General features: G+C 41.2%; 4 protein-coding genes across 5 annotated transcripts in view; all 4 read right to left on the bottom strand.

Annotated features, from left to right (window-relative positions):
* klhl24a (kelch-like family member 24a) overlaps nucleotides 1-8,385 on the bottom strand; it is a 16,476-nt gene extending 8,091 nt beyond the window's left edge. Inside the window, exons 1-4 of the mRNA XM_034887497.1 lie at nucleotides 8,127-8,385; nucleotides 6,657-6,779; nucleotides 5,696-6,540; nucleotides 3,663-3,884 (exon numbers count right to left, since the gene is read on the bottom strand). Coding sequence (XP_034743388.1) covers nucleotides 3,663-3,884; nucleotides 5,696-6,540; nucleotides 6,657-6,731 — 1,142 coding nt within the window. The 5' untranslated portion in view covers nucleotides 6,732-6,779; nucleotides 8,127-8,385. The remainder of the gene's footprint in view (nucleotides 1-3,662; nucleotides 3,885-5,695; nucleotides 6,541-6,656; nucleotides 6,780-8,126) is intronic.
* Nucleotides 8,386-10,708: 2,323 nt separating this feature from the next.
* LOC117953656 (probable G-protein coupled receptor 148) lies at nucleotides 10,709-11,975 on the bottom strand. The gene has a single exon (XM_034886909.1). The coding sequence runs from the start codon at nucleotides 11,723-11,725 to the stop codon at nucleotides 10,769-10,771; it is 957 nt and encodes a 318-aa protein (XP_034742800.1). The 5' UTR covers nucleotides 11,726-11,975; the 3' UTR covers nucleotides 10,709-10,768.
* A 1,628-nt stretch (nucleotides 11,976-13,603) lies between these two features.
* mterf4 (mitochondrial transcription termination factor 4) lies at nucleotides 13,604-16,512 on the bottom strand. The gene is made up of 4 exons (XM_034886907.1): nucleotides 16,418-16,512; nucleotides 15,634-16,072; nucleotides 15,310-15,494; nucleotides 13,604-14,112 (listed from the first exon to the last, which is right to left on the bottom strand). The coding sequence occupies exons 1-4, from the start codon at nucleotides 16,472-16,474 to the stop codon at nucleotides 13,714-13,716; spliced, it is 1,080 nt and encodes a 359-aa protein (XP_034742798.1). The 5' UTR covers nucleotides 16,475-16,512; the 3' UTR covers nucleotides 13,604-13,713.
* Nucleotides 16,513-17,208: 696 nt separating this feature from the next.
* pask (PAS domain containing serine/threonine kinase) overlaps nucleotides 17,209-24,786 on the bottom strand; it is a 13,051-nt gene continuing 5,473 nt past the window's right edge. For both annotated transcript variants that reach the window (XM_034886779.1, XM_034886781.1), the window contains 14 exons: nucleotides 23,417-23,598; nucleotides 23,196-23,325; nucleotides 22,777-22,948; nucleotides 21,597-21,763; nucleotides 21,182-21,311; nucleotides 20,294-20,874; nucleotides 20,061-20,203; nucleotides 19,794-19,946; nucleotides 19,546-19,671; nucleotides 19,311-19,445; nucleotides 19,000-19,199; nucleotides 18,523-18,656; nucleotides 18,259-18,408; nucleotides 17,209-17,793 (listed from right to left, as the gene is read on the bottom strand). In XM_034886779.1, the coding sequence (XP_034742670.1) occupies nucleotides 17,621-17,793; nucleotides 18,259-18,408; nucleotides 18,523-18,656; nucleotides 19,000-19,199; nucleotides 19,311-19,445; nucleotides 19,546-19,671; nucleotides 19,794-19,946; nucleotides 20,061-20,203; nucleotides 20,294-20,874; nucleotides 21,182-21,311; nucleotides 21,597-21,763; nucleotides 22,777-22,948; nucleotides 23,196-23,325; nucleotides 23,417-23,598 (2,576 nt within the window). In that variant the 3' untranslated portion in view covers nucleotides 17,209-17,620. The remainder of the gene's footprint in view (nucleotides 17,794-18,258; nucleotides 18,409-18,522; nucleotides 18,657-18,999; nucleotides 19,200-19,310; nucleotides 19,446-19,545; nucleotides 19,672-19,793; nucleotides 19,947-20,060; nucleotides 20,204-20,293; nucleotides 20,875-21,181; nucleotides 21,312-21,596; nucleotides 21,764-22,776; nucleotides 22,949-23,195; nucleotides 23,326-23,416; nucleotides 23,599-24,786) is intronic.

Genomic DNA, 24,786 nt, shown 5'->3' with positions numbered 1-24,786 from the left:
GTGATATAGCAAAACCAATTGTACTGCAATCATTGAGCTTGCAGCAATTTTGCTTGGCTCCATAGTCGCTCTGTATCATATCGTAAGTTAAAAAAAATTACTTTACACACACACACACACACACCCACACCCACACACACACGTCTATTAATCCTCCACAGACTGAGGCAAAATCAAAACTAATCTTTTAAAAAGACAATGGGTGGCACAAGCTAAAGTTTTAGCATGAAGGACAGACAAAGACATGATAAAATGAAGGTTAACCAATAAAAACCTAAGACAACAGTGTCCAATTTAGGTTAAAAAGAAAAAATACGTTATCTAGAGAGAGTTATTATTCATGACCAAAAGAAAGTGATCTAGGGTACAAGCGGCCGAAATGGGTTTCCTCAGGAGGGTGGCTGATGTCTCCCTTAGAGATAGGGTGAGAAGCTCAGTCATCCGAGAGGAGCTCGGAGTAGAGCCGCTGATCCTTCACGTCAAACGGAGCCAGTTGAGGTGGTTCGGTCATCTGGTTAGGATGCCTCATGGGCGCCTCCCTAGGGAGGTGTTCCAGGCACGTCCAGCTGGGAGGAGGCCTCGGGATCCCCCAGTTGGAGCTGGTTAGTGGGGCTTTAGAAAGGGAAGTTTGGGGTGCCCTTCTGGAGGTGCTCAGCCCCCCACGCGACCCAATACCGGATAAGCGGATGAAGATGGATGGATGGAATTATTATTGATGAATTAATTAATTAATAATTAATTGGGTGTTTTCTTTGTACACGGTACATGGTTGCTTATATGGAGCAATAATAAAAGACATAAAGAAAACTTGCCAGCGTAAACAAAGGTGTCTAGGCCTATTTGCATGCAATCTTAGCAGGAGCTTTTTTCTGTAATGTAAGATAACTGGCTGACAGACTAGACCAGCGGGTACGGTCATTAGGCATGTGTGTCATTCAACAATACAAAATCACCTCAGTGAAAGGTCACCTATTCAAATAAACCAGTGGCTTTACATCGGTAATATGGGTTATTATTGGTCAATCGTTAATTAAAATTATACTGTAGCACACAGACGAAAGAACACAAGGGAAGGAAGTTAACATGTGTCTGCTTGTTGATCTTCCAAATAGTAAACGAGCCAGACAGTCTGCTGCCATTGAGGCTTCTCATTTTAAAGATTTGCATGAAGGAAACACATTGACAGAGGACAGACCACTTCAAAGATAGCTTTGCAAACTGAGAACAGCTGACCTATTTAAAAGAACTACTACTGTACCTTTAGAAGGCTGGCTTTGTTCCCCCCCCCCCAACAACTTCCATCCTACTGGCTTAGACGGGGAGGTCCACTGCTGCTAATTACTGTTTTTAAGGAACAAGAGGCATCTTTGAGAGGTCCCAAAATAATTTGTGTGTCAGCTTTCTGAGAGTTATGCATTGCGTGACTTTTTAATGCTAATGCAAATGTTCTAGTTCAATATGTTGTAACATGTCTGTTTTCTGAGAAAGACAACTAGAAAAGTCAGGCTGCTAAAGACTATGATGTCCACCCCTCTGTAATGTCTGAGGCAAGCACATTTCTGCTCATTAGCTGATTAGACATTACCCAAATCTTTATTTTATGTTGCCACGGTAAACCAAGCTTGATTTGTCTTGTGAGAGCCGAACATTACTGGAATCTTGCAGACTATAATCGGAAGTACTCCAGAATTTAAAGCATTTGATAGTTAAGTCAGCATGCTCAATCTGGGAGAAAGTCAGTCCCTGTCCTAAGAGGTTTTATACACTCAATTGAGCCACATCCTATTTAGAGAAGTGTTTTAATGCTGAAAAGAGTTTTTTTTCATTAAACCGGGTTGATCTTGGCATGTAGCACCGATTTATGCGCTGCAACAAACAATCTTGTCTAATGGATAAATGGTAAGCTAAAATGTGTTTCTGAAAACATTGAGGCAAGAAATAGACAATACATTAACACAATCTATGTTTATATTTGATTAACATTGTCTAGTATTACAGTTTAACTTGAGTTTGGTCTGTGTTTGAAAGAGGAACCACTCTCGATACGCTTCTATACACTTTGTGTCCCTATGCAGAAGTACAATCTGTAGTTCGGGCAAAAGCCCTGCGGCCAGCAGCAAAGCTCTAAGTGATGCGAAACACCTCTGAATAAGGAGATCGGGGCACTGGTGAAATGGAGCAAAGTTATGAGTAACATAGTTCATTTACACATACTACCAACATTATTATGATCCAAAGTTGGGTTGAATATCAGCCAAGTATCTCTTTAAGACCACAGCTAACTGCAGCTATGTTAGAGACTGGAGGCCCTCCAAAGTATTTGCACCAGTTCCCAGTGTGATGAGAGGGGCAGACAGACTGGAGGTATGTGTGGGAATGTAATTGAGAGAGTGCAATAAAAAAATAAAGTTGAGAAAAGGGGGTTAAATGTTTCAAGGCAGATTGGACAACAAAGGAAGAAAATGGAGCAACAAAGATCCTAATATGCTATAAAGCAGTAGTGCATTCGTATATGTGTGTGAGGCAGAAAGACGGGGGAGGGAGGGGGGGGTATGTTGACTTATCCAGGCAGCACGTGAAGGTAGATTGAGAGCAAACACGTGAGGACTTGGCACAGTGAGAGCATAAAAAAGCAAAACACTGCCAACTCTGCCGAAGGGGATCACTTTTTTTTTTCTACATCGCCTTCTTTTTTTCCTTCTTTATATATTTTAACTGCTTTGTACAGTAATGTTTTGCAGCTCATGTGAAGAATGTTTGAGCATGAGCAGTCCCAGCAGGCACATTTGAACTTCTGAACGTCAATGTTTATTCTTGGAAACATATCCAAATAAAGGGAAAACTCTCAACATCCATACCCTATAACCAACAACCATACAGAACTGTATCTTGTACACAGCTCATGATTATATCAATGTTTGGCTTTAGAAACTACGTTCCACTGACCTCATCGGTTAAGATGAAAGATGGTTTTGTTTAATCTAGATCTGTATTTCCCCAAAAGAAGGCTTACACCACAATTGGCCCTTGCTTGGTTCCAAACATGCAGCAGCCTTGCCAGGCAGCAATAAGCTATGATATCTCAGATTTAGGTTTGTTTCAAGAAAATCACATCACAACCTTTTAGTGTAGTCTAAAATCAAAAAGAGATGTTAGATTGTTGCATACAGAAGATCCTAGAAAGCTGCTGAACCAATGTAACAGGTGGTGACCTTATGATTGGCCGAGAGAGAGGGAATGAGGGAATGAGTGAATGAGCTGGCCAATGAAAGCCTCTCTCAGCACTGAGCCTAGAGTGTGCATCCAGAGGTTGCTCGCCTATTTTCCTTTGACTCAAACAGGCTGTCGCTGTAAAAGAAATAACACAGGGCAAACAGCCACCATGGCCTTTCCTGCCCCTCCACTTGGGGATAGATTGCAAGCAAAGCCAAGGAACACACTGACCATGTCCCTGATGAGTGTACTAGTGCTTTTTTTCTTTTTGTGTATGGCACAATCTTACTAATATTAAGAGAAAACAAAGTTTGTAACAAACAAGACCATATGGATGATGTCAAAAAGTGGTGTAATACTATTGATACCAACGCTTAAAATTGACTTGAGATTAATAGATACCTGTACATTGCAGTTTGGCTGGTGTTTCAGCCCTGACAGGTCTATGCTATTGAATGGTCTGTAACAGATGTAGTGGGGTCTTACCTGACACCAGAATGTCATTGCGGAGGGCGCAGACAGCATACTCTGACTTGGTGAACTCAGGTAGTTTGGCCAGGGATTTCCACTCTCCTGTGACTGGCTCATAGCATTCAGTGTAGGGCAGGTTGAAGCCCCCCACTCTCTCACAACCCCCCACCACTACAATCACCTCAGAATATCCAGTCGACCTGTAAAAGGGAGCAGACTAAGGATGGAACGGTTCAAGTAAAATATCCAATTCAAAGATGGAGGTAAATAACAACACAGCTGAAGCTATTATAAAAAATAAACATAAAAACGTACACAAGACGAGCATATTTGAATTTAAAGGCTTGCAACAAGAATGTACAGATTACAGACATAGCAACTAATTAAAACGCTGTATGTCAGTTGGCCTACATACAAAGGTTATAAAGACATGTAAACATTCACATGTCTACACTTGGAGGGATTTCTAATTACAGATGGCAGAAATTTGTGCCAAGGCAGGAATAGAGTGGTAATCAATATAACAAAAACACACGTGGGGCTAGACTTAAGCTGAGTTTCCATTACCACAAAGATTTTCTATTTTTTTCTAACTCATGCCATGGATATGACTGCATTTCCTAGGGGAGGCAAGCAAATTACTACAGCTTCTTTTATTATTGTATAAATCTAAAATACTGATGCTGGACTGTATAAAAAAAATCCAGTACATTTTGAATACCACTGTAAGAACACATGTGGCACAAAATTCTTCTTCTTTGCACTTTACCCCACATTTCTCTGTTCAGGCTCAGTATGTATAAGTCAGATAGAAGTTGGAGATGCGGGCTGTTTCACATTCTTGTATACATCTACAGTATAAGAGAGCCCAGAAGCATTTTAGCTTCACGTGTGTGAACGAAATGTGTGTGTGCATGTGATTAATTATATTCTAGAGGCTTCCCAAAAGAAAAAGAGGTGTCAATGCAGACACAGACAGGGGATAACCAGGCATCTGTTTTTAGCAGGAGCAGATTTGGCCCTCAGGGCACACGAAGCTGACTGATTGGCTTGCTAATCTGAACAGATCTGCCTGGATACGGACACAATACACCTGAAATACACGTCACACAGCATTAATAACTGACAACTGGCAGCTGTACTATTGTTGTTGTACAGCAGGCTGCCATATGGTATCTGATTGATAAGGTTACCGTCAGCGCCAACTTTTTTCCTTCATCAAACATGACATTGTAACATCCAATTGCAATAACAGAAGGACCAGAGTAAAAAAACAAATAAACAGGTAAAAAGTGAACAGGTGAGATCACCTAAGCCAAAAATACATGGACAAGGTGAGTTACTTTGCTGGTATGATAACAAGACTCAACATTTTCCGTTTCTTGGATTACATAATTCTATATACAGGAACATGCCCTGCCTTCCTCATTATCATTTCCATTTCAAAATAGGGCCAAAACAACACTGCTCAGCCAAAGGCACACCTCAGTACAATAGCACTGTCTGTCTCACTGTCTGTCTGGCTGTCTCTCTAACACATGCATTCAACAATAACTCAGACGCAACAACAACACTGCTGGGAGGCGGGAGGACCAAGTTCATCATTCGTCATTGTAGCCTCTAGCTATACAATGAATGTAGGATAAAAGGTTGACTAACTGCTTTTAAAGACACGTTTTCGTATCTCATTCTGACCTCTGGCATTCCAGTGTAAGAGCTGTTTGAACCAAACAAGACAAAACAGCATCAGACATCAGAAAAGATCAAACTAAATCTTTTTGTTAATGGAAAAGAACTGGTGCTCAACAATGCAGAGGAAACACAACATATACTGTAAAGGTTTCATCAGACTAACAAGTCAAACTTTTCTTCCACAAGCCAAAGATGTTGTGACAGGACAAATGATGGTGATGGATAGATCACCGTTTTTTTTTAAAACATTTTGTACTCAACTTCTAGGCCAAATCATCTGTCGCCTTTCTCATAACTAGTAAGTCAACCTTTTAATTACCTGCGTGGACGAGTTCTGGGTGACATCATTTCATTTCCGAGCACGTGGTAGCGTCTGGCTTCATGAAGAAGCTGGTAGCACTCCGGAGCATTCTGGATAATCTGGTCTCCCTCCACTGTCTGGACAAAGTAGTTGGGGTGCAGAAGGGGCAGTCGCACATGGTGAAGCAAGGCCTTAAGCATGGGCTTTCTATGCTCCACATCGTGGTACACCCATCTCATCACTGCCTCAAACACCTCCTCCTCCTTACCGATGGCCAGTTCATCACTGTCAGCGTATTCTTCCAGCTCTTCTTTGTGGAGGTCGAGGAATTCCTCATGCTGAGCCACGTCTGAGAAGTTGGCAATGGCATAACTGCGGCATCGGCTGGCTAGCTGCTTCAGGGCATGGGCATCTGCAAAGCGCTGGATGCCCAGGCAGTTGCAAGGGTCCAGCTGGTCTTCCAGGAACTTGGCACAGGCATCACGCAGTGTGTAGATCTGGAAGAGGCTCGAGGTCTCAAAGAGGAACTGGACATTCTCTGTGGTGATTTTGGCACGACCGGTGTAAACATAGCTGAGGAAGGAGTCCATTGCCTCAGCCAGGATGCCGTTGATCTCAACCAGCATCTCGCGGCTCTCACGGTGATCGTTGCAGAACATGGCTCTGAAGTAGGAGGAGCAGGCAGAGAGCACAGCGCGATGGCAGGGGAACTCACGGCCCTGCACACTGATGACAACGTCAGTGAACAGGCGGCAGTCACGAAACTCATTGAATACCTGCAGAATGCCCTCAGAGTGGGTTGAGCCAGAACAGAAGTCCAAGACATCCTGGCTGGCAAAGGTTTTGGAGTCAACCTCAAAAACCTTAGGGGACACCAACACATATAAATATATTATTATTATTAATATTTATTTATTTTAAATTTCTGACTTTAATAGCTTGGGAAAAAGCTGCAAGATAAAAAAGCATTTGACAGCACCTTTCGTTTGACAGCTGGTGAGTCTCTGATCCCAGAGTCCTCCCTGTTCATCCTTCTGCCCAGAATCAACACCATGGCTGCTACCTCACCTTAACGTAGACCTTCTCTAAGCTTTAAGTTGACCTGAGGATGGAGACCAATCAGTACAGTGTTATTACAAAAGAAACATGTTTCCATTACATCACTATTTACTATTATAATGGCATCTTATTCGGTGGGGTAGGAGGGGATAGCCAGTTCACAAATTTATAAAAAGCAACTGAATAGGATCACTGTAGTACAAATTGAGAACATTCACTATAGGCAAACAAAGCACTCACAGAGCAAAGCCACAAAGCATGTGTACAAAAATAGGAAAGAAACAAAAAATTGTCAAGCCCATGGGGTGGTACTAAAATGTCTTGCATCACAGTTTAAGAAAAAAGTTTTAAGGAACGAAATCTGAGCTGCACACAGATCGGCCTGACAGTTACTTTAGCTCATCACTGCTGCAAAACAGTTGTGCCCTTCAGCCCAAAGAATCGCACGAGATGGAAGATGACAAAGAGATACAGGCGGGAGAGAGGTTGAGCAACAGTAGGAAGGCCAACCTACATTTCAGTCAGATGTGTTTTGAAAGAGAGTGGGGGGGGGGGGGGGGGGGGGGGGAGACACCCCAAAATTATTAACATTTAGGCTACAACAACATGTGCAAAGCCAGTGCTACTGATAACCTTGAGTCACATTCTGTTATAGCTCAACCTGTAGACATGTTGTCTACTTATAGCCAATAACAACCAATGTGTCCCCTGAATTATGTCCACAAAGAATGTGTGTATATTTGGGGCAGCCAATTCTCAAGTTCTTGAAGATATTTCATCTTATCTATGGCCTATCTTCCTATGAGGTCATTAATCTCAGGTTATTTTTAACTCTTGGCTCAGCCTGGGCAGGCTCAGTACTATTCAAGAGGGTTATTAACGTGCAGCAGCAACTCCTTGATGTCATATAAACCAGAGGACAGGTTTAGCCAGAGGTGTCTGATGCATGACATATTACAAATATAAATACAATGATATAAAGAATAACAGGAAATTACATAAAATAAAAATAATTTAATGTTGTAATTGATGTGATGTTAAACAGAATTGACAGAGGCTTGTGAAATCATATACATATTACTTTACTATTTATTTTTTGCTAAATATGACATTTTAACCCACATTTAAATATTCACTACAGAAAATCAAATACAATGTGTTCATGTATACATATGAAGCTAGTAACACTGAACAGGGAACACAAAGGACAGTTGTGCTTCTGTATATATACAAAGGAGACTTTGCCTCGTACCGACCGTTAGCCCTTGTAAACACAATAGAAAAAAGCACTAGCCGTTGCTTTACTCAATACAAATTCAACCGGAAAGTAAGACTTTCTTCTAAATTCAGAACTTACAGAGTCATTAACAACATAGATAGAAGGTGTTACCTTACAGAGAGGTTTCCAGATGAAACTTCCTCTTCGGTTTTAAGTGAACAAAACAAAACAAAAATAAATCTAACTATATCCTGAAATATAGTTGAACAATATCTTTAACAATGTCTGCCCTCGAACAGTTATGGCAAACAAGGCAGTCTGTTATTTACACGGGACATTTTGACTTTTTGGGGATGACAAAAACAAAAGGGCTCAAACTATCTAACAGTCAAAACAGAGCCCATATTTATACTTGTCAGGCAAAAAAAAATATCCAGCCCACTGCGGCCACTAGGCTGGGGCTTGTGGTGCATTATGGGTATTTGAGTTTAATTGATTGTCGTCGCTTACTTTCTTTCCTAAGAGAAACAACATTTCCCGAGTGCCTTTCGCTCTACACGTGGCTTTTCTTTGTTTGCAAACAAACGTAACTTTTCGTGGAGAAAACAGCTCATAACAAAGAAGTACAGCGGTTGAGCAATACCCGCGAAGCAGTAACAGTTGTATGGCTTTACTTGTATGAACGTGTAGAGGACACTTACTACGAAAATATTAACCGCAAATGTTTAGGCCAACGTTATTAAATAAAACGCCAGCCTTCCGTTTTACCATAGACGTCTAGGAATTTACGTAGTTACACTGACAGACAAACAAACAAGAATATCCGTGCGTGTTCCTAAGAAAAAACGCTGTGTAATAAATCACGTTGCCACATGAACAGGGTGAAACGCAGCACGCGTGTCCAGGTAAAGAGGAAGGAGGAGTTGGAACAAAGGATGTCACAACTTCCTTGCTTTTTTGAAAAATATTTCTGAGAGCTCCTAATTGAGTTCCATGAAAGTGTCCACGATGTTATCAATGTCTTGGTTTATACTGTAAAATGGAAAAATGAAATGAATGTGGCACTTCAAAATGTAAACGTACACACACACACACACACACACACACACACACACACACATCATGAAGTGGGCACAGCTCAGAGCAGGTGAGAACAATGCAGGCACCTGCTGTACAAGTTCACCAGAACAAAAACTTGTAATCCGAGAAGACTACCACGTAGAAAAGAAGGGTACAAGCATCACTGCCAAGAGCAAACATGTCCATGAAATATCAGTCAACACAGAAAAGAATCAGACAAGTTGTAGCCTATTATTAAAGCTGTGTAATTGCTGTGCCATGGAAACTGATAGTATTAGCAAATGTGATTTTGGTGCGGATCTGATTCACGGACAGATGTAGAAAGGATGACAGTGAGCGCCAGGAGCAGATGTTTGGAGGATGTGTGGAGGGAGCAAGGCCCAGTGGCTTGATACTAAGCAAACACACTCAAATTTGCAGCAGGAAAGAGCAGTGACAAAGCTCAGTGGAGAGACAAATGTGTCCCTCTGCTGTTGAGTTTGTGTACCGGTTACAGATGACACACAGCTGAGACGGAGACACGTCCCTGCAGCTAGGATATCTGACTCATCACTATCCATCACAACCACACCTTCCCACAGGAAATGAGGGAAGGTGCTTTTTTCTCTACTCTAGTGCATAAAGTTGCCAAGTCAGTCAGCCATAATGATCTTCTTTGACAACCAATTTTAGACAAACAGCTATGAGGGCAGATGGAGTTAAGTGCATTGTATGGTCATAACACTTTGAGGCTGAGTGTCAGGCTTATCATGGCATTTACGTTACATAATGATGATACAATATACACTCTGCTTGTAAAATTTATTAAAAAAAAGAAAAGAAAAGGGATTAAAGACACCTCAACAATGAGACATAAACTTGGAAAGTAAGGGAGTTCTGCAGAGTTTGATGTTGAGCCACACAGCAGTAAAAAAAAAACTATTTTTAAAATTAAAAACACAAACCTGATAGAACATAATACATATATATATATATATATATATAAAAAGACTAGACTGATAAGGCAATGAAGCAATGGAAAACATGGACATAGCAGCAACCTGGGCTATAGCTACCATTGAGAACACAGAGGACATGTCCTCAGTGTTGTTTTGGGGAATTAGGGAATTTAAGGGTGGAGTTTGTGTTCTAAATTCAAACACAAATTACACGTGGTGTTTTAGAGTCACTATTCTTAAATTGGACTTCTGTAGACCAGAAATCAAGAAAAAATGAAGGGATTTTAGTGTGTCTCAACAATAATTACATTCTTGACATTGTGGGGAGTGTTTTGAAACCCCACTTAGACAATATACGGTAACACTTTACTTGAATTATTCTACATAAAAATGACATGACTCATGAACCCTAACCCTAACAATAACCATAACTTGTCATGACAAAACCAAATGTTTCTGACCGTTTATGACTTGTTTATGATGTTTTATGACACGTTCAAGACAGTGTCATGTCACCATTATGTAGAAAAGTTCAAGTAAAGTTTAACCTAATACACACCAACATTCCTGTACCAATATTCCTGTATCTTAAATCAAGAACAAATTTGGAGAAATTCCATATTTTGAGGTCAAAATTAAAAAAAACAAATCTTGGAAATTTAGAGTCATTCTGGCTACTGCTCTTTCAGTTGCATCATTGTTTGTTTGAGGGCGACTGAGAAAGCTGAGAAAATATGTATTTCACAAGTAATTTGATTGGAAAAATTTGAAAAGACTGCCAGTTTGTAAGTGTCTTCATGAAACAGTAACCTGGCTGAGTCCCCTGTGCTGGTGCAGAAACTGCACTAGAGTATCAGAGATCTCCCTGTACCTCAGTCCGTACAGGTATGGAGCAATTGCCCTGGGCAGCAACGTGAAAACACCCATATTGACTGTGCTGATCCACACACGAACATCCTGACTTATGTCGTTCCTCTGAAACAGGAAGAGCTCCAAGGTGAAAACAAAACCGGGGGCAAAGTAGAGCAGGAGAAGAACGCCATGAGCTAGCAGCGTGATCCGGGCCCTGGAGAAGCGGCTCTGCCAGATGCCCTGGGTTTTTGTTACCATATAGAGCCGAATGTAGCAGAAAAAAATGAGTACAGCACAGATGAGTGCAGCTACAAAGAAGTAGATGTAGATCCCCATCATGTTATTGACCTGAACGAAGCCCAGGGAGAGGAGGATTATACACACAGCCACGTTTTCATGGGAATTTCCTCGATCCATCACCATTATGATCACGAGGGTGAAAGGGTAAATGGCTGCGAGCACCCACAACCCCGCCAGTATGCGGTAGACCCGGGCAGGTGGAAGAATGTCATGGTAATGGAGAGGCCAGCGAACTGCAGCGTAGGTGTCAACAACCATGAGGGTGATGGTGAGGATGGCACAGCAGTAGGCGGTGATAGTGATGGCTATGACCAGCTCACACATGACCCAGGGTACTTGAGCTCTCACGGCGTTACAGGTCATTGTGGCCAGGTTGAGGACCAGGAAGAGCATGTCTGCTGTCAGGGTGTTGGCCACTAGCAGGTAACGCGTCTCCTGACGCAAGGCACGGCTCAGGAAAATGCATGCCAGGAGAACAGGGTTGGCAAGCAAGGTTGCCAGAGTAAAGACTACGGTGGGGATGAAAAAAAAATCTAGGTGCCACCTCCGCACACTCTCCACCCAATCCTGTGTGAGGTTTGACAGGAGCATTGATGGCATTATGGTGACTGAGTTGTGTTTTCCAGTGTGTTGACTACTTTCTCCAGCAGCTTCCTGTTAATGAAAAGATATTAATACATTAATATCAACAATAAGACTGCATCCCCTTTGAAATGCAAGCATGTAACTGCATACATCTATTGTATGAGCAGAGAGACTATTTTATTTATATTTCTTCATAATTATAATCTAATGAACTCCTGTGAGCAGAAATGGGTCTTCACATGGGTGTCAATGAGGCAGGCACTTTAAATTATTTACTATTGTTATTATTATTATTATTATTATTATTATAACTGCTCTGGCTGACTCGGTTTTAATCCAAAGGACATTGATGTAACTTTTTTAGTGTGGCTCCAGGTTATGTTTAGTCCAGGTAAACCAGTTCAGGGAAAATGAGAAGCCAAAATTCAAATATGAGCATGCAGTAATGGACATTGTCCCTTGACTGTTATGGTGTGACTGAAAAAAATGCAAATGAAGAAGTTGTAAATATATATTTGACATAGAGCTCTCAAAGAAAATTACAGTTGACTTCAGTTGCAGTTTGGATGAAACCGTGAATTAGAATATAGATTTTTCTACACTTTTGGGTTGGGCATCAGTATAAAATGGATAAAATTAAGATTTAAAAAAATTACCCCCAGCTTAATACTCAAACACTTGAGACAGAAACATAAAATCACTTGGTTCGGTTGGAATATTCGTGCAGACACACATATTGACTGACTATTGATTGACCAAAGGTATGTTTTCTTACCTGATGTCCAGATCAAAAAACCTCTATGTTGAACATCCATTGGGCTTAACGCTTCTATTAATCAATGGCGGTTTTGTACGACTCGTCTCACCTGCAGGCCTTATCTGATGTACTTGTTGTTGACTCACACAGATGATATGGGATGGAGAAAGCTAAAGCCACTTAGCAGTCTCATAGTAACGGGGTGGAGCTTTCATCCTTTCAGCTGCTCTTCACGCAGTAACTTTATCAGTGTTTTCTACCCAAGAGGTTTTAAATCTGATTCAGCTTTTGGTTTTTTTTCCATCCAACAATCTAGATCAGGGGTCTTCAATGGTTTTTAAGCACTTGTAGGGCGGCGTAAATCCTTTATAGATTTGTTTTTGCATAGAATACTGAGCTTTCAAAATAGCCCTATAATAGTTGGCATGATTTTTTAAATTATGTTTTAATGTTAAACATAAATGTAGCACAGTAACTCCTTTGGATGAACTGTATCTGTGGGTGGATTCCTTAGAGACTGCCTTACCTATGGGTCAGTAAGCCTATACTCAGGGAGGAGTAATTTTTGCTAATAATATTTTGGATTAATTGAAAATAATTTAACAATAATTTGGAACGGCCACCATGCATTGACTCCGAGGACCCCCTAGGGGTCCCGGACCCCCTGTTGAAGATCCCTGAACTAGATTAACTACATTAGATGTACCCTTTCCTCTTAAAGGTGCTCTAAGCAGTGTGGGGTGATGTCACTTCTTGTTCGACGCTCAAAGTATTGTCAAAGAGAACGGAGGCTTGCTCGCCCGCCCCTCCCTCCTCCTCCTCCTTCTATTCTGGAAAGAATATATGCGGGAAAACGTTCACCATATTTACACCTGTCGGTTGTGACTCATCTATATAGAATCACCACCATCAGCCTAACCTCCCACCGACATCATTACATCGTATATCCTCATGCGGCCACTTGGATAAACACAGAAATCCACTTCAAAAAGGTTCAATCAGTCCAATCTGTTCCCATCACATAGTACATTCAAAGAGAACAAGTTAGTGACCATGACCAATGACCATGACATGGGTTTCCATGTTTGTTTTAGATAAGAATTTTCTATAGCACTTAATGACACCTGAGCCCAACAAACAGATAGGGGACATTTTATTGGTTCGTTTATCATCAAAGGATGTCATTTCCTCTAATCATGTCATTTCCTCTTAAGTTTATGTTCTCTTGGTCTCTCCCACAGTGCTGTTATTTCTTTCTACTCTTCCTGTATCCACTTTTCCCTCTAGTCTCCTCCTCTTCTTCATCCATATAATCATCATCATCATCATCATCATTACTATCAACTTCAATGCTGCCCCACTGCTGCTGCTCTTCATGCCATTCTTGTGCCATCATTCTCTTAAATACATCATACTCCTCTGTGGACGCATTGGCAACATGCGCCAGGAAGGTGTCCTGGTCAACGCTGAGGATGCTGTCCAGTTTGGGGTTGAGGACCAACGTCTGTCCTTTTTTGTCTGGGGTTTGATACAGGCCCCTGCGCTCCAGAAAACAATGTCGACAGCGCACCTCGTCCAGAGTGAAACGGAACAACCTGGACTTCACCATCTCTTGCTGTTTGACACCCATTCGGAAGTAGACGTACTATGAAGAGAGGAGTTGATACATGTGGTTACAAACACCAATTAGTTGGAATGACAAAAACACTAAAAAGATAACCTTAAATAATAACTAGTTATTTTACAGATACAATGTGGTCAAGAGAGTAACAAGTAACTCAACAGATACATGGCTACATTGCAGAGTTGGAAAGTAACACCAGCCAAATTCTGGTAAAATATTTAAAGGGCTGCTAGAGTTGCTTTACTTACTAGCCAAAAACAACGGTAATCTATTGAGTGGCCGGTAGATTTTGGACTCCACTGACAAAAAAGTTAAATTCCAACCCTGCTATATTATAGTGTTTACTATAGTGGCTAAATTATCAGTCCCAAGGTTAAAAGCAGTACAAAAAGTCAGCTCAGTCATAGAACACTTAATAACAACACTGTGATCCATTCACAATCAGTTGCCCAAAAGATTTAGAGTACGTACGTAAGGTTGGCTACCACAGGGAATACTGTAGCAGTAACCCAATCCCATACTACTACGCAGGTTTAGAGAATGTGGAGTGTTAGCATGGTTCCTAAAATGCTTGGTTTGGAGCATGTGTGTGCTGTTGATGGGCACTATGGGCCCCCAATCAAAGGAAAAGGACGAGCTGCTTACAGCTGGTAAAACATTAATCAAATTGTGTTGAAACAGCTACACAAAGACCTTGGGAAAACTATTAAGAAATCCTTGGGTGAAGAAATGCTGTCTGATTATTAAGTTTAAAAAAGCCTGACATAGCAAAACAGTAAAGTATGTTGATTTCTTGTATACTAAGTGGAAAAGTGCATACATACATAATGCATACTGTATGTAAGTAGTATCTATAATTTGGCTATGTGAACAGCAAGGATGTTGTCTTATTCTACGGTGGCCTTTGATGTGATGTTTGGTCAAGTTTTGAGGAAGTCAACAAACCTGCAGTCTACCATGAGAACATCACTCTATCTGTCTCTAGAACTATTGAACTATCATATATTTCAATTATGCCAACAATTAAGAATTATTTCTGATTCTATTTTGATTCAACAATGAATCATCTAATCTTTAAAATGTCTAAAACCAGTAAAAGAAATAAGACCATTACACTTTTCCAGAGCCCAAGCTTATGCCTTCAAATTGCTGACTAACAGTCTAAAACCCAAAGATAAACAACTGAGCTTGAACCAGTGAATGAGCTTAAAAACTGACCTGAAACTTGTACTCCAGCTGACCCATGTTTTCCATAACTATGGCCGGACTATCTCTGAGGATGTCCGTGACCTGCTGGGCGGTAAACAGGCACTTCTCCCTGAGGAACACCACCACGTGTTTTATTGCCTTCACAGACACAGTCAGGATGTGGGGGTAATGGGACACCACTCTCTGAAGACAGCCTAATGAGGGACATAATGAACAATTGTGCTTTGATTGTCATACAAATCACCTCATTAGTATTGAGCATACTACATCCACCTAAGGCAGTGCTTCAAACATGTTATGAAAATCTGTGCTGCACAAAGATCGTGATCTTACCTTCAACTAACCCTAGTTTCCGCAAGTTGCCTATGCGCTGCTGAAGCTGCGATTCCTTGACGGTGTACAGTTCAGGACATTTCTCCAAAAGTTTCAGCATGCTAGAAGGATTGAAGCCCAAGGCGAACAGAGCTGTGAGGGCTGACAGAGCATGTTTGGTAGCACTTCCTCCTCTGAGTTTGGACATGGCATCATTGATGTGCTCTGCCTGGGAGTGTGTGAATCCCATATCAACCAGTGAGCGTAGGGATAGCTCTGTGGCTGGCTTCCTGGATAGAGGACGGAGTTCATGGCTTTGTGGCGTTGAATGGAAAGTACTCTGGCTGGTAGAGGAACAGAACAACCTGCACTCAGTGCATAGAGGCTGGAGGTGGCATCTCCCAAACTGAAGCGGACCAAATCCAGAAGAGGTGACCTTTCTCACAGCAAACTGAAGAACCTGTGGGAGAGCAATCATGGCTATGATACACAAACAGCAGTTACGTCACACCCCTGGTCTAATTCCTGTTGTTGAATTATGTTGTACAATCAGAACAGGACACTGTTATGGCCGTAGAGCAATTACAGAAGAGAGGTTAGCGGAACACATGCTATTAACCAGCTGTGATATCATTAGCATGCTAGCAAACATGCAGGTTATATTATAGCGGAAAGGTTTGAGGTGTCTGTGGTTTCTTCAAGTTTTTTGTATGTATGTGTAAGTATGTGGCTCATTCAATCAAACGTTCTACAACATAATTGTCTTATAAGTAAAATTGTCAGGTATAGTAGCATTCTGATTTACCTTACATGCAGCAACTTGGGTACCCATGCCTGTCCCTCGTACATATACTACCGTCATTCATTCGCAACAGAGGGTACAGTAAAATGGTTCCGCTATGTTCTTCTTGCTTGACGAGAAGTAACGCTCTGAAGGCTCACGGCCTAAATGTCTTCAGACTGACACTAACCATTACTGATGGATTTGTCAAAGAGACAAGACGTTTTAGTGCCATTTGATAAGAACAGTTCGTTTAATATCAATTGGCTTTTAAACATGTGATCCCCACGAGTACGCTCCAAAATGCCAATGATTTGTGAGCAAACGGATCATGAACAGATTCAAATGGTATGTCGATTTAAACTGGTATTTTAGTGCACCCCGCCAACATTATCCAAGTTTACTTTTAAACTCAAACTTGTATTTCTATGAGCTGAGAGACACATGCGTAAATGTACAACAATCTTATTTATATTTGAATTTACCTCCAATTATATAGTAGAATAATATGGTTTAAGTATTTTAACTCAAGTTGACATGGAATATTAGCAATACTAGAGAGGGGATCTGAGAAATAAAATCCAATTGAAAAAAGATTTGTTTTGGAAATCTGCAGTTTAAACATTGCTTTGCTGCTTCCTCCTCCCTTCATACCTGCACTATCTAATGAAATGAAAAAAGCCACACACAAAAAAATTTAAAAAATAAAAACTGCAATATGAAATTTTCTTGCACTGTTATTTAATGTTTTACTTTGTTTACTTGCTGCATAAATATTAAATTCCAATACTTTATAATGTTTGCATAACAAACTTTTGACCGTTAAAACTTTTCTCCTTAATCATATAAAAAGTAACAACACACTTATGGTCAAATATTTATTGCATTATTATAGAATAAAAATAAATAGATAAAATATTTACAATTCTTAATTAAAACACTCAAGATTAAAATTATGAACATAAAAAAGACATTAAACAATTCCTTCCAACTTCAATTAACCTAAGTTTTCTGTGTCGTTTCTCTAAGATAAACAACTTGAGGTTGTGCTCACTTATGTGGCTTAGTGGTAAAGCTGGATCCCTGTGATCATGTACGACAATTTTTAATGCTTTCAAATTTACATAAATCAAAAAAAAGAAATAATTTAAAAAAAGGGGGGAAGGCTACATCCTGATACCAAATGTTGGATGGGTGCTTGGCCTCCATTCCCTTTCAGTTCAGTCTTTAATCTTCATGGAGGTACTTCTGAAGCTCTGTTTCCAGGGCAACCATTGACAACCTGTCATCGTCATCTTCCTCGTCATCTTCCTCGTCATCAGGAAGAGTCTCATCATGTTCATCCGGGAACAAGCCTTGTCTGACAAACACTTTAGGACTGGACTCGTGCTGTGGTGGGCCTGTGAAAAGATGAAAGGGTACAGAGTACATAAGCTGTCCCTGCTGTTTTTTAAATACAGATTTTAGATATTCTCTATGGCAACATATATGCAAGGGTGGCATCCTTTTTTTACAAACTCTAAAATTAAGCCAAACAAAACAAGCACAGCCAGGTGCTATTTCATACTACTTCAACGTTGACCTTACAGGTTTTTAATTTCCAATTGAAAAACGCATACTGTAGACCAAAGCCACCAGCAGCTGTCAAAACAAAGCTTTTACCTTAGGTTAGAAGCTTTTTAAAACAAGATGGGAAAGTTAGGGATGCATTTAGCATTGGAATTTGGATGTTAAGTGATTCTTTACAAATATTGCATACAAAAAAAAGCAAGTGATATTTCATTACAGGTGGAGCCCTGACATATCTGAACAGGAAAACATGACTGGCCATTGTTATTTTAACTCTAGTGTTAAAGGGTACTCACGGTAGGTGTTAGTTGCAGGAACAACCTCCGTCCAGCTGTACTCTGCCAGGGAAATGGGCTGGCTGATCCAGGACTGCAGCAGGAGCTCGTCCAGAGTCAGTCTCTGAGCGGGATCAGGGTGCAGCAGCCCACACAACACATCATGCAGGTCTGAGTGTATAAATAGGGAAATTTAAGCTCAGAGTGCTTTAAAAAAATTGTTTTTGGTAACTGAAAGGCACACTTTTCTGTGTGATAGTCAATGAAAATGAAACGGCAGTATACCTGGAGAGAGGGGGAACGGAGGCTTTAGTTTGGCATGCAGGATCTCTCCCACGCCACAGAAAGGGTTCTCACTGAATAGCAGAGTGTAGAGCAATACACCAAGAGACCACATCTCCAGCTCGGGACCCTCATAGCTAAGAACAAGGAGCCAAACAATCAAAATAAGCTTATACTGGGTAAATGGAGAACATGGAACCATTTTAGTTGACAGTTTTTTTAGTGTCCTGGTACCGCTTTTAAACTTTACAATCGGTATACCCTTGAAGCTACATATAGTTTAATTGCACATTGTAAAGGTTAATGGGTCATAATAGTCACACAGGACTGGAAAACTTTGCTTTGACCTAGATACCTAGCACAACAGGGACAGTTATCCCCCTTTTAAACTAAACCATTTATAAAAACAGAGACCAATATGATACTTCCTATATGCCGCTCAATGAAAAGTAACATCCTTCACAGGTATTATGTACGTACGGATTTCCCTGAAGCACCTCCGGGGAGCAGTACTCCAGTGTGCCACAGAAGTTGTAAAAGAGCTTCTTGGGAGCCATCATGACAGCAGAGCCAAAGTCTATCAGTCGAATGTGGAAACCTTTGTCGATGATGATGTTCTCATCTTTTATGTCCCTGTGAAGGATGTTCTTATTCCTCAGATAAAAGACAGCAGCCACCAGCTGGGGAGAGACAGAACCTCCAGTTGAACAAGGAACAAGTTTATACTTCACATTTCCAAGCCCACTCTCCTGACTCTTTGGTCACGTGTATTTTCTTGCCCATGTACTTACCTGTCTAAAGATGTAGCTGGCCAGGGGTTCATCCAGCCTTGGTTGCATGTCTATGAAATCAAAAAGGTCCAAGCAATCCCCATGTTTCTCCATCACCATCTGGAAGTAATACCCATTCTCAAACACCTCCAGCACCTAGTGACGCACACAGACACACCAGAGACACACACTAAGAAAAATAATACATTTTTACAACTCTGTGTCTTGAAAGGTTCTGATGTGACAACCCAGTTACCTTGACTATGTTGTGGTGCTGTACTCGTGTCAGTATGGCAATCTCCTGGCTGACCCGTCCCAGCATGGGGTCATCTACCCAGCACTCACTCACTATCTTGGCCTTCCTAATAAACTTCACTATCACCTGCACAATTTCAAAAACACATCAAAAGAGGTTACGTCACCACAACACTCATATTACTCAGGCAAATGTCAATGCAAAAAACAGCGGGATGTCTTTCTGCAACAATGAAACATTTTTCTTACCTCTAATCCATCAGAGCGTCTCATCGCCTCCCAGACAAAACCAAAGGCTCCTTTACCCACAGGGTTGAGAGGCTGGTACTCTTCTTCAAACTGCCCGTCACAGGCTCGAGACTTCTCAAGATCCATGGTGGAGTGCAAAGCCTCACAAATCCTCTAAGGGAGGAAAGCAGTACAGAATTAGGAGTTGAAGGCAGAACACCACTTTTAATATTTTGATAAAGAAATAATATGTGCCATCGTAACTTATAACTAAATATTGCCATTGACCTCTCCCAGACTAGCTCCTGATTGATTGTGCTGTGATTGATCTGTTTGCAACAGGGCCCCCTGTTGGCCACGCCTACTCATCCACACACAGAACATGGAGCGTCCATCAGGAAGGTTAGTCCTGCACACATCACACTGCACATCTGGAGAGAACATAAGGTACCACTTGAATATGTAACACAATGTGTACATTGTTTGAGGGAAACAGATAAACAGTTGGGAGTAGTACCAACCTACTCTCGTGCCATCTCTGTGGAATGCGCTTCCTTCGTATCGCCCCTCCAGTATCTGTGTAGTGTCTGAGGACAGGGTGTTTCCATTCCCCTTCTGTTTCTTAGGCGTAGATGTGGCAGGAATGTCCGGTGTTGGCTGACTTCCACCGTTCATTGGCATGCAGAGCTCTTGGCTCTTTTCTTTATGAATTGAAGAAAGAGAAGCCCACTGATGCTGCTCCCTGTGGTTGTCTTCTACTTGCTCTTCTTTTGAGCCGTTTCTGGCATTGACATCAGTCTCAACGGGCTCTGCTTCCTGGTCCGACCCTACCACGCATGGGGAGGGTGTCCGCAGGAGCTCAGCTGTATCGCAGGATGTCAGGGAGTTTTGGTTGTCATTGTTGTACCCTCCGCCGCTGAGAAGCTCTATGCTATCGCTCAGATCTAGCTCAGACAGGGCGCGGGTCACCAGTTCACCATTGCTGTTAAGGTCCAGGAAACAGCTGACTGAATCCACTATGTGTGCTGACCGGGAGTCCATTGCCTGGCCTGGATCAGAACCACCATGGACAGCAAACTTTTCACAGAAGCCAGAGGACGACCTAGGAAATTGAGTTTAAAAAAACTTATGTCAAAGAACAACCAATGGCATAACATTGTCAACTCTTCCCAGAAAAACAAATGGTATTTTTGTTGTTGTTATCAAAAAGATGCAGGGAAATACAATCTTTCTGAAAATGTTTGTAGTTTTCTTTACAATCTCAACCCGGCATTTCATTGACAATTAGGGCTGTACCACATTCACGTAATTGGAAATGATTAACCTATTTCAATGGTTACTGGCCTGTAAATGATGCAAGTAAAAAGCTATTCAGTCCAAATAGATGCTATGGATGCACTTTGCTTCACCTGCTCTCTATTGAGATGACCTCAAAGCTGGAGTCTTGGAGCCCAGGGGCACATGAGCGGTGGTCTTTGCCTACATCCGGTGCGGTGCCACCCACCGTGCCAATAGCATTTCCAATCTGACTGGGAATGTCTAAAGAGAGAAAAAAGGAAACCAAAAAAGAACATGCTCTTAATACAGTCTTTCAAAGACTGCGGTTTTAAAATGCTGTAAATAACACACTCTAAATAGAAAGTCACGCTACAGAATATGAAATATTTACATGAAGCATTTTGATATACAATATACTGCAGTTTAGTTTTTGGGTTGCAGGGAAGAACTACAAATAAATTATAGTAAACAAAACCTACAAAGGTTTAGCCGAATCATACCCTGGGATAATATTGATGGCGGGCACATTATTTTCATGAACTTCACCTTCACGCTGCTGTTCCGTGGAAACCAGGCAGTAAGTCTCTTCTTCCGGAGGTTCCACCCAGGCAAATGTCTTGAGGAGTGCCTGAGTGGTGTCAGCAGTGTCTAGCTGGCTAGTGCAGAAAGCAACCTGCGCTGCCTCCTCCATCAGCTCTGTAGTGTCATCAACCCTGAGGAAAGAATGACTGGATTTAAATCTGTGTGTTGTAGTGCCAATGCACATCTATTAAGAGTGTAATTATTATAGTACAAGAAGGCAAAAAATCTGGAACTAGATGTTTTGTATATTTGTTTTCAGATGTGTGCACCCACAACATGAATGTTTAAAAATTGTGCTTATAATCAGTGCATTCATAGAATATTGATTCTTAAAAACTATAGGTCCCTTTAAGATTTATGTTTCTTGTGAAAGAGTGAGGATACATGCAATGGTCATAAATGAGCTATTGTGAACTTCACATTTAACGATCAATCAAGCATAACTTTAAAAAACAATATGAATTTGTAGGAGTTTTTTTTTTTTTTGCTGACATTGTTTTTCCAAGGCACTCAGGTTGATGGCGATGGTGGTTGGTGGCAGTAGCTCAGTCCATAGGGAGTTGGGTTGGGAACCGGACTGTCACTGGTTCAAATCCCCGTATGGACCCAAAAAGTTGGGAGTGTGGATTGGTGGCTGGAGAGATGCCAGTTCAGCTCCTGGGCACTGCCAGGTGCCCTTGAGCAAGGCACCGTACCCCCCCGACCGCTCAGGGCGCTGGTTCAGCTGGCAGCCCACTCACTCTGACATCTCTCCATGTATAGTGCATGTTTAGGTCCTGAGCATGTGTGTGTATTTCAGGCCTGTGTGTGAGTACTAACAAAAGTGTGTACACAGAGTGTAGTGCAGTAATTTCCCCACTGGGGACTATTAAACAAATTATCTTATCTTATCTTATCTTATCTTAAATGGCTGCAGATGTTGCTACAGCAGTTTTTTTCTGGTCCATTATTGGTCAAAATACTAAGATACTAATATAAAGATTTGATTTGCTCTTCTTTTTAAGGTCTGCTGGCATATTACTGTCTGTGCACGGTCATTGTCAATACATTTATTATCCTTTGATACTATGAAGAGATTGAGTTCTAGAGTAAAAAAGACATTCAGGTTGCTTATGACACTAAGGAAATGGGGATTGCTACTTACATAACCACTCGTGTGGAGGTGACAGCAGGAAGAGAAAGTGTAGACAAAGCGCTGCCCTGTCTCTCCAGCCTGGTGCCGGTTCCAGTGAACATCTTGCCTCTACCTGTGGAGGTTCTTCCCAGGACAGCCTGATGCACTGTGGCCATATCACCAGCCACCAGTGAGGAAGGGTCTAAGGTTTTAGAGAAAGAAGGAAAAGAATACATTGTACAAATAGTATTTTATGACAAGCCAACATAAATATTACAAACAGGAATAAAGTAGCAGCAGTGACATGAAAAGACACAATTGTGAGGTGCATATTCCAACAAAAGCCTACATCCCCTCACAGTTTGAAAACCTCTGGTTTAGCCTTATCACTGCAAGTGGGTTGTGAAAAAGCCATTATGTACACATCACATATACCTAAAAATGCTCACCGTTCTTTCCTGATATTTTAGATGAGGCTGTACTTTTATTGCCCTCTGCTTGAGAATCAGAGAAGGGGCTGGGCTCTCTGTCTGAGTCAGTCATCCATCCATAGAAACCAGGCATCAGAAAAGTGACACTCTGTTGAGGACAGAGCAGCAGAGACAGACGTGAGAGTTGGGACGGTTGTTAATCTAAACAGCCTTGTTGAGAGCAGGTGATGTTGGCTAACCTTTGTCAGCAGCTCGTGCTTGTCATAGCCAAACAGCGGGAGAGCCAGATGGTTGTGGACGCTGTAGATTGAGCCATCAGGGTGGAGCAGGAGGAGACCGCTCAGAGGAGCATACACCCAAACTGTCCCGGAGTACTCCAGTGCAGGGCGGGGGGAGAGGACAGTGCTGTCCACTTTCACTTCTTTAAACACAGAAAAAAAGAGGTCACACTTTTTACTACATTACAGTATATGAGGAATAATACTTTTTAAGGTGCAGAATGATTATTTTGCATACTGGATTGGTTAAACTAGCAACTATCAAATTTTTTTGAGGATGCTTGCTAATACACAATTAAGGGGATAGACATGAAAACACTTCATGAAAAAGGAAATGAAGATTAAAAGTTGTTAAACTTTCATTTTAAGTACCAAATATGATCAAAATGGTTCTGTATCAGTATCATAATGCATGTAAAAATCTCCAAACTGAACGGTTCATTTGAAAACAAACAAACACTGGTTTTAGCTTTGTGACAATAAGATTTTCAGATCCAATGGGTTTTGCATTGTTTATTTTGCTTGAGAAGTATGATCATTTTCATAACGCCTTAAAAAGGTCCCATGGCATGTTAATTTCACTTTATCAGGTTTTTTACTTTAATATGAGTTACCCCAGAGGCTAGAAATTGTCGTAGGTGTAAACCAAGCCCTGGGGATCCTGTTCTGCCTCTGAGAAAATGAAACTCAGATGGGGAGATCTGGAATCCTGCCCCTTATGAACGAGCAAAGTGGTAGTTGGTCAAGGCCACATGTCCTGCCTCCACCTTGCACCCCCCCTCCTCCTTAAAAGCTACAGACTTAGAAATGGCACGTATTAAGGAAAGCTCAGTGTGGGACTGGCTATGGTGGCTGTAATTCTGCACCAAGGCTGAATTTCAGGAAAGAGACTTTAGATAGAGTATAAGGGGACAACTAGGGCCAATATACAGTAAAAGCATCCAAAGAATAGCATGTCATGGGACCTATAAGGAATATAACCTAATTCTTCAGTATATCTGAAAAATGCAAACTCGCCAAATTTGGAGACACATGGTTTTCTTTGGAAAGTGACAAGGCTGTATTTTATAGTAGGTCTGTTACTTTGTTACTTTGTTGATGCATCTTTTATGCTTTTGGCCTATGTTGACATGATTTGGGGCCATTTTTATATAATAACTATTTTTAATTTTGATAACTAGCTTTCAACTTAAAAAATAAAAATTAGTTTTCCATCAGGTTTCCATTACCTTGCAAAACTTCTGTATGTTTTTCTTATATACAGTGGGTACGGAAAGTATTCAGACCCCTTTAAATTTTTCACTCTTTGTTTCATTGCAGCCATTTTCCAA

The sequence above is a fragment of the Etheostoma cragini genome, chromosome 12 (genome assembly GCF_013103735.1).
Source record: "Etheostoma cragini isolate CJK2018 chromosome 12, CSU_Ecrag_1.0, whole genome shotgun sequence".
In the NCBI taxonomy this organism is placed as follows: Eukaryota; Metazoa; Chordata; class Actinopteri; order Perciformes; family Percidae; genus Etheostoma; species Etheostoma cragini.
This window is presented reverse-complemented; position numbering and strand designations above follow the sequence as displayed.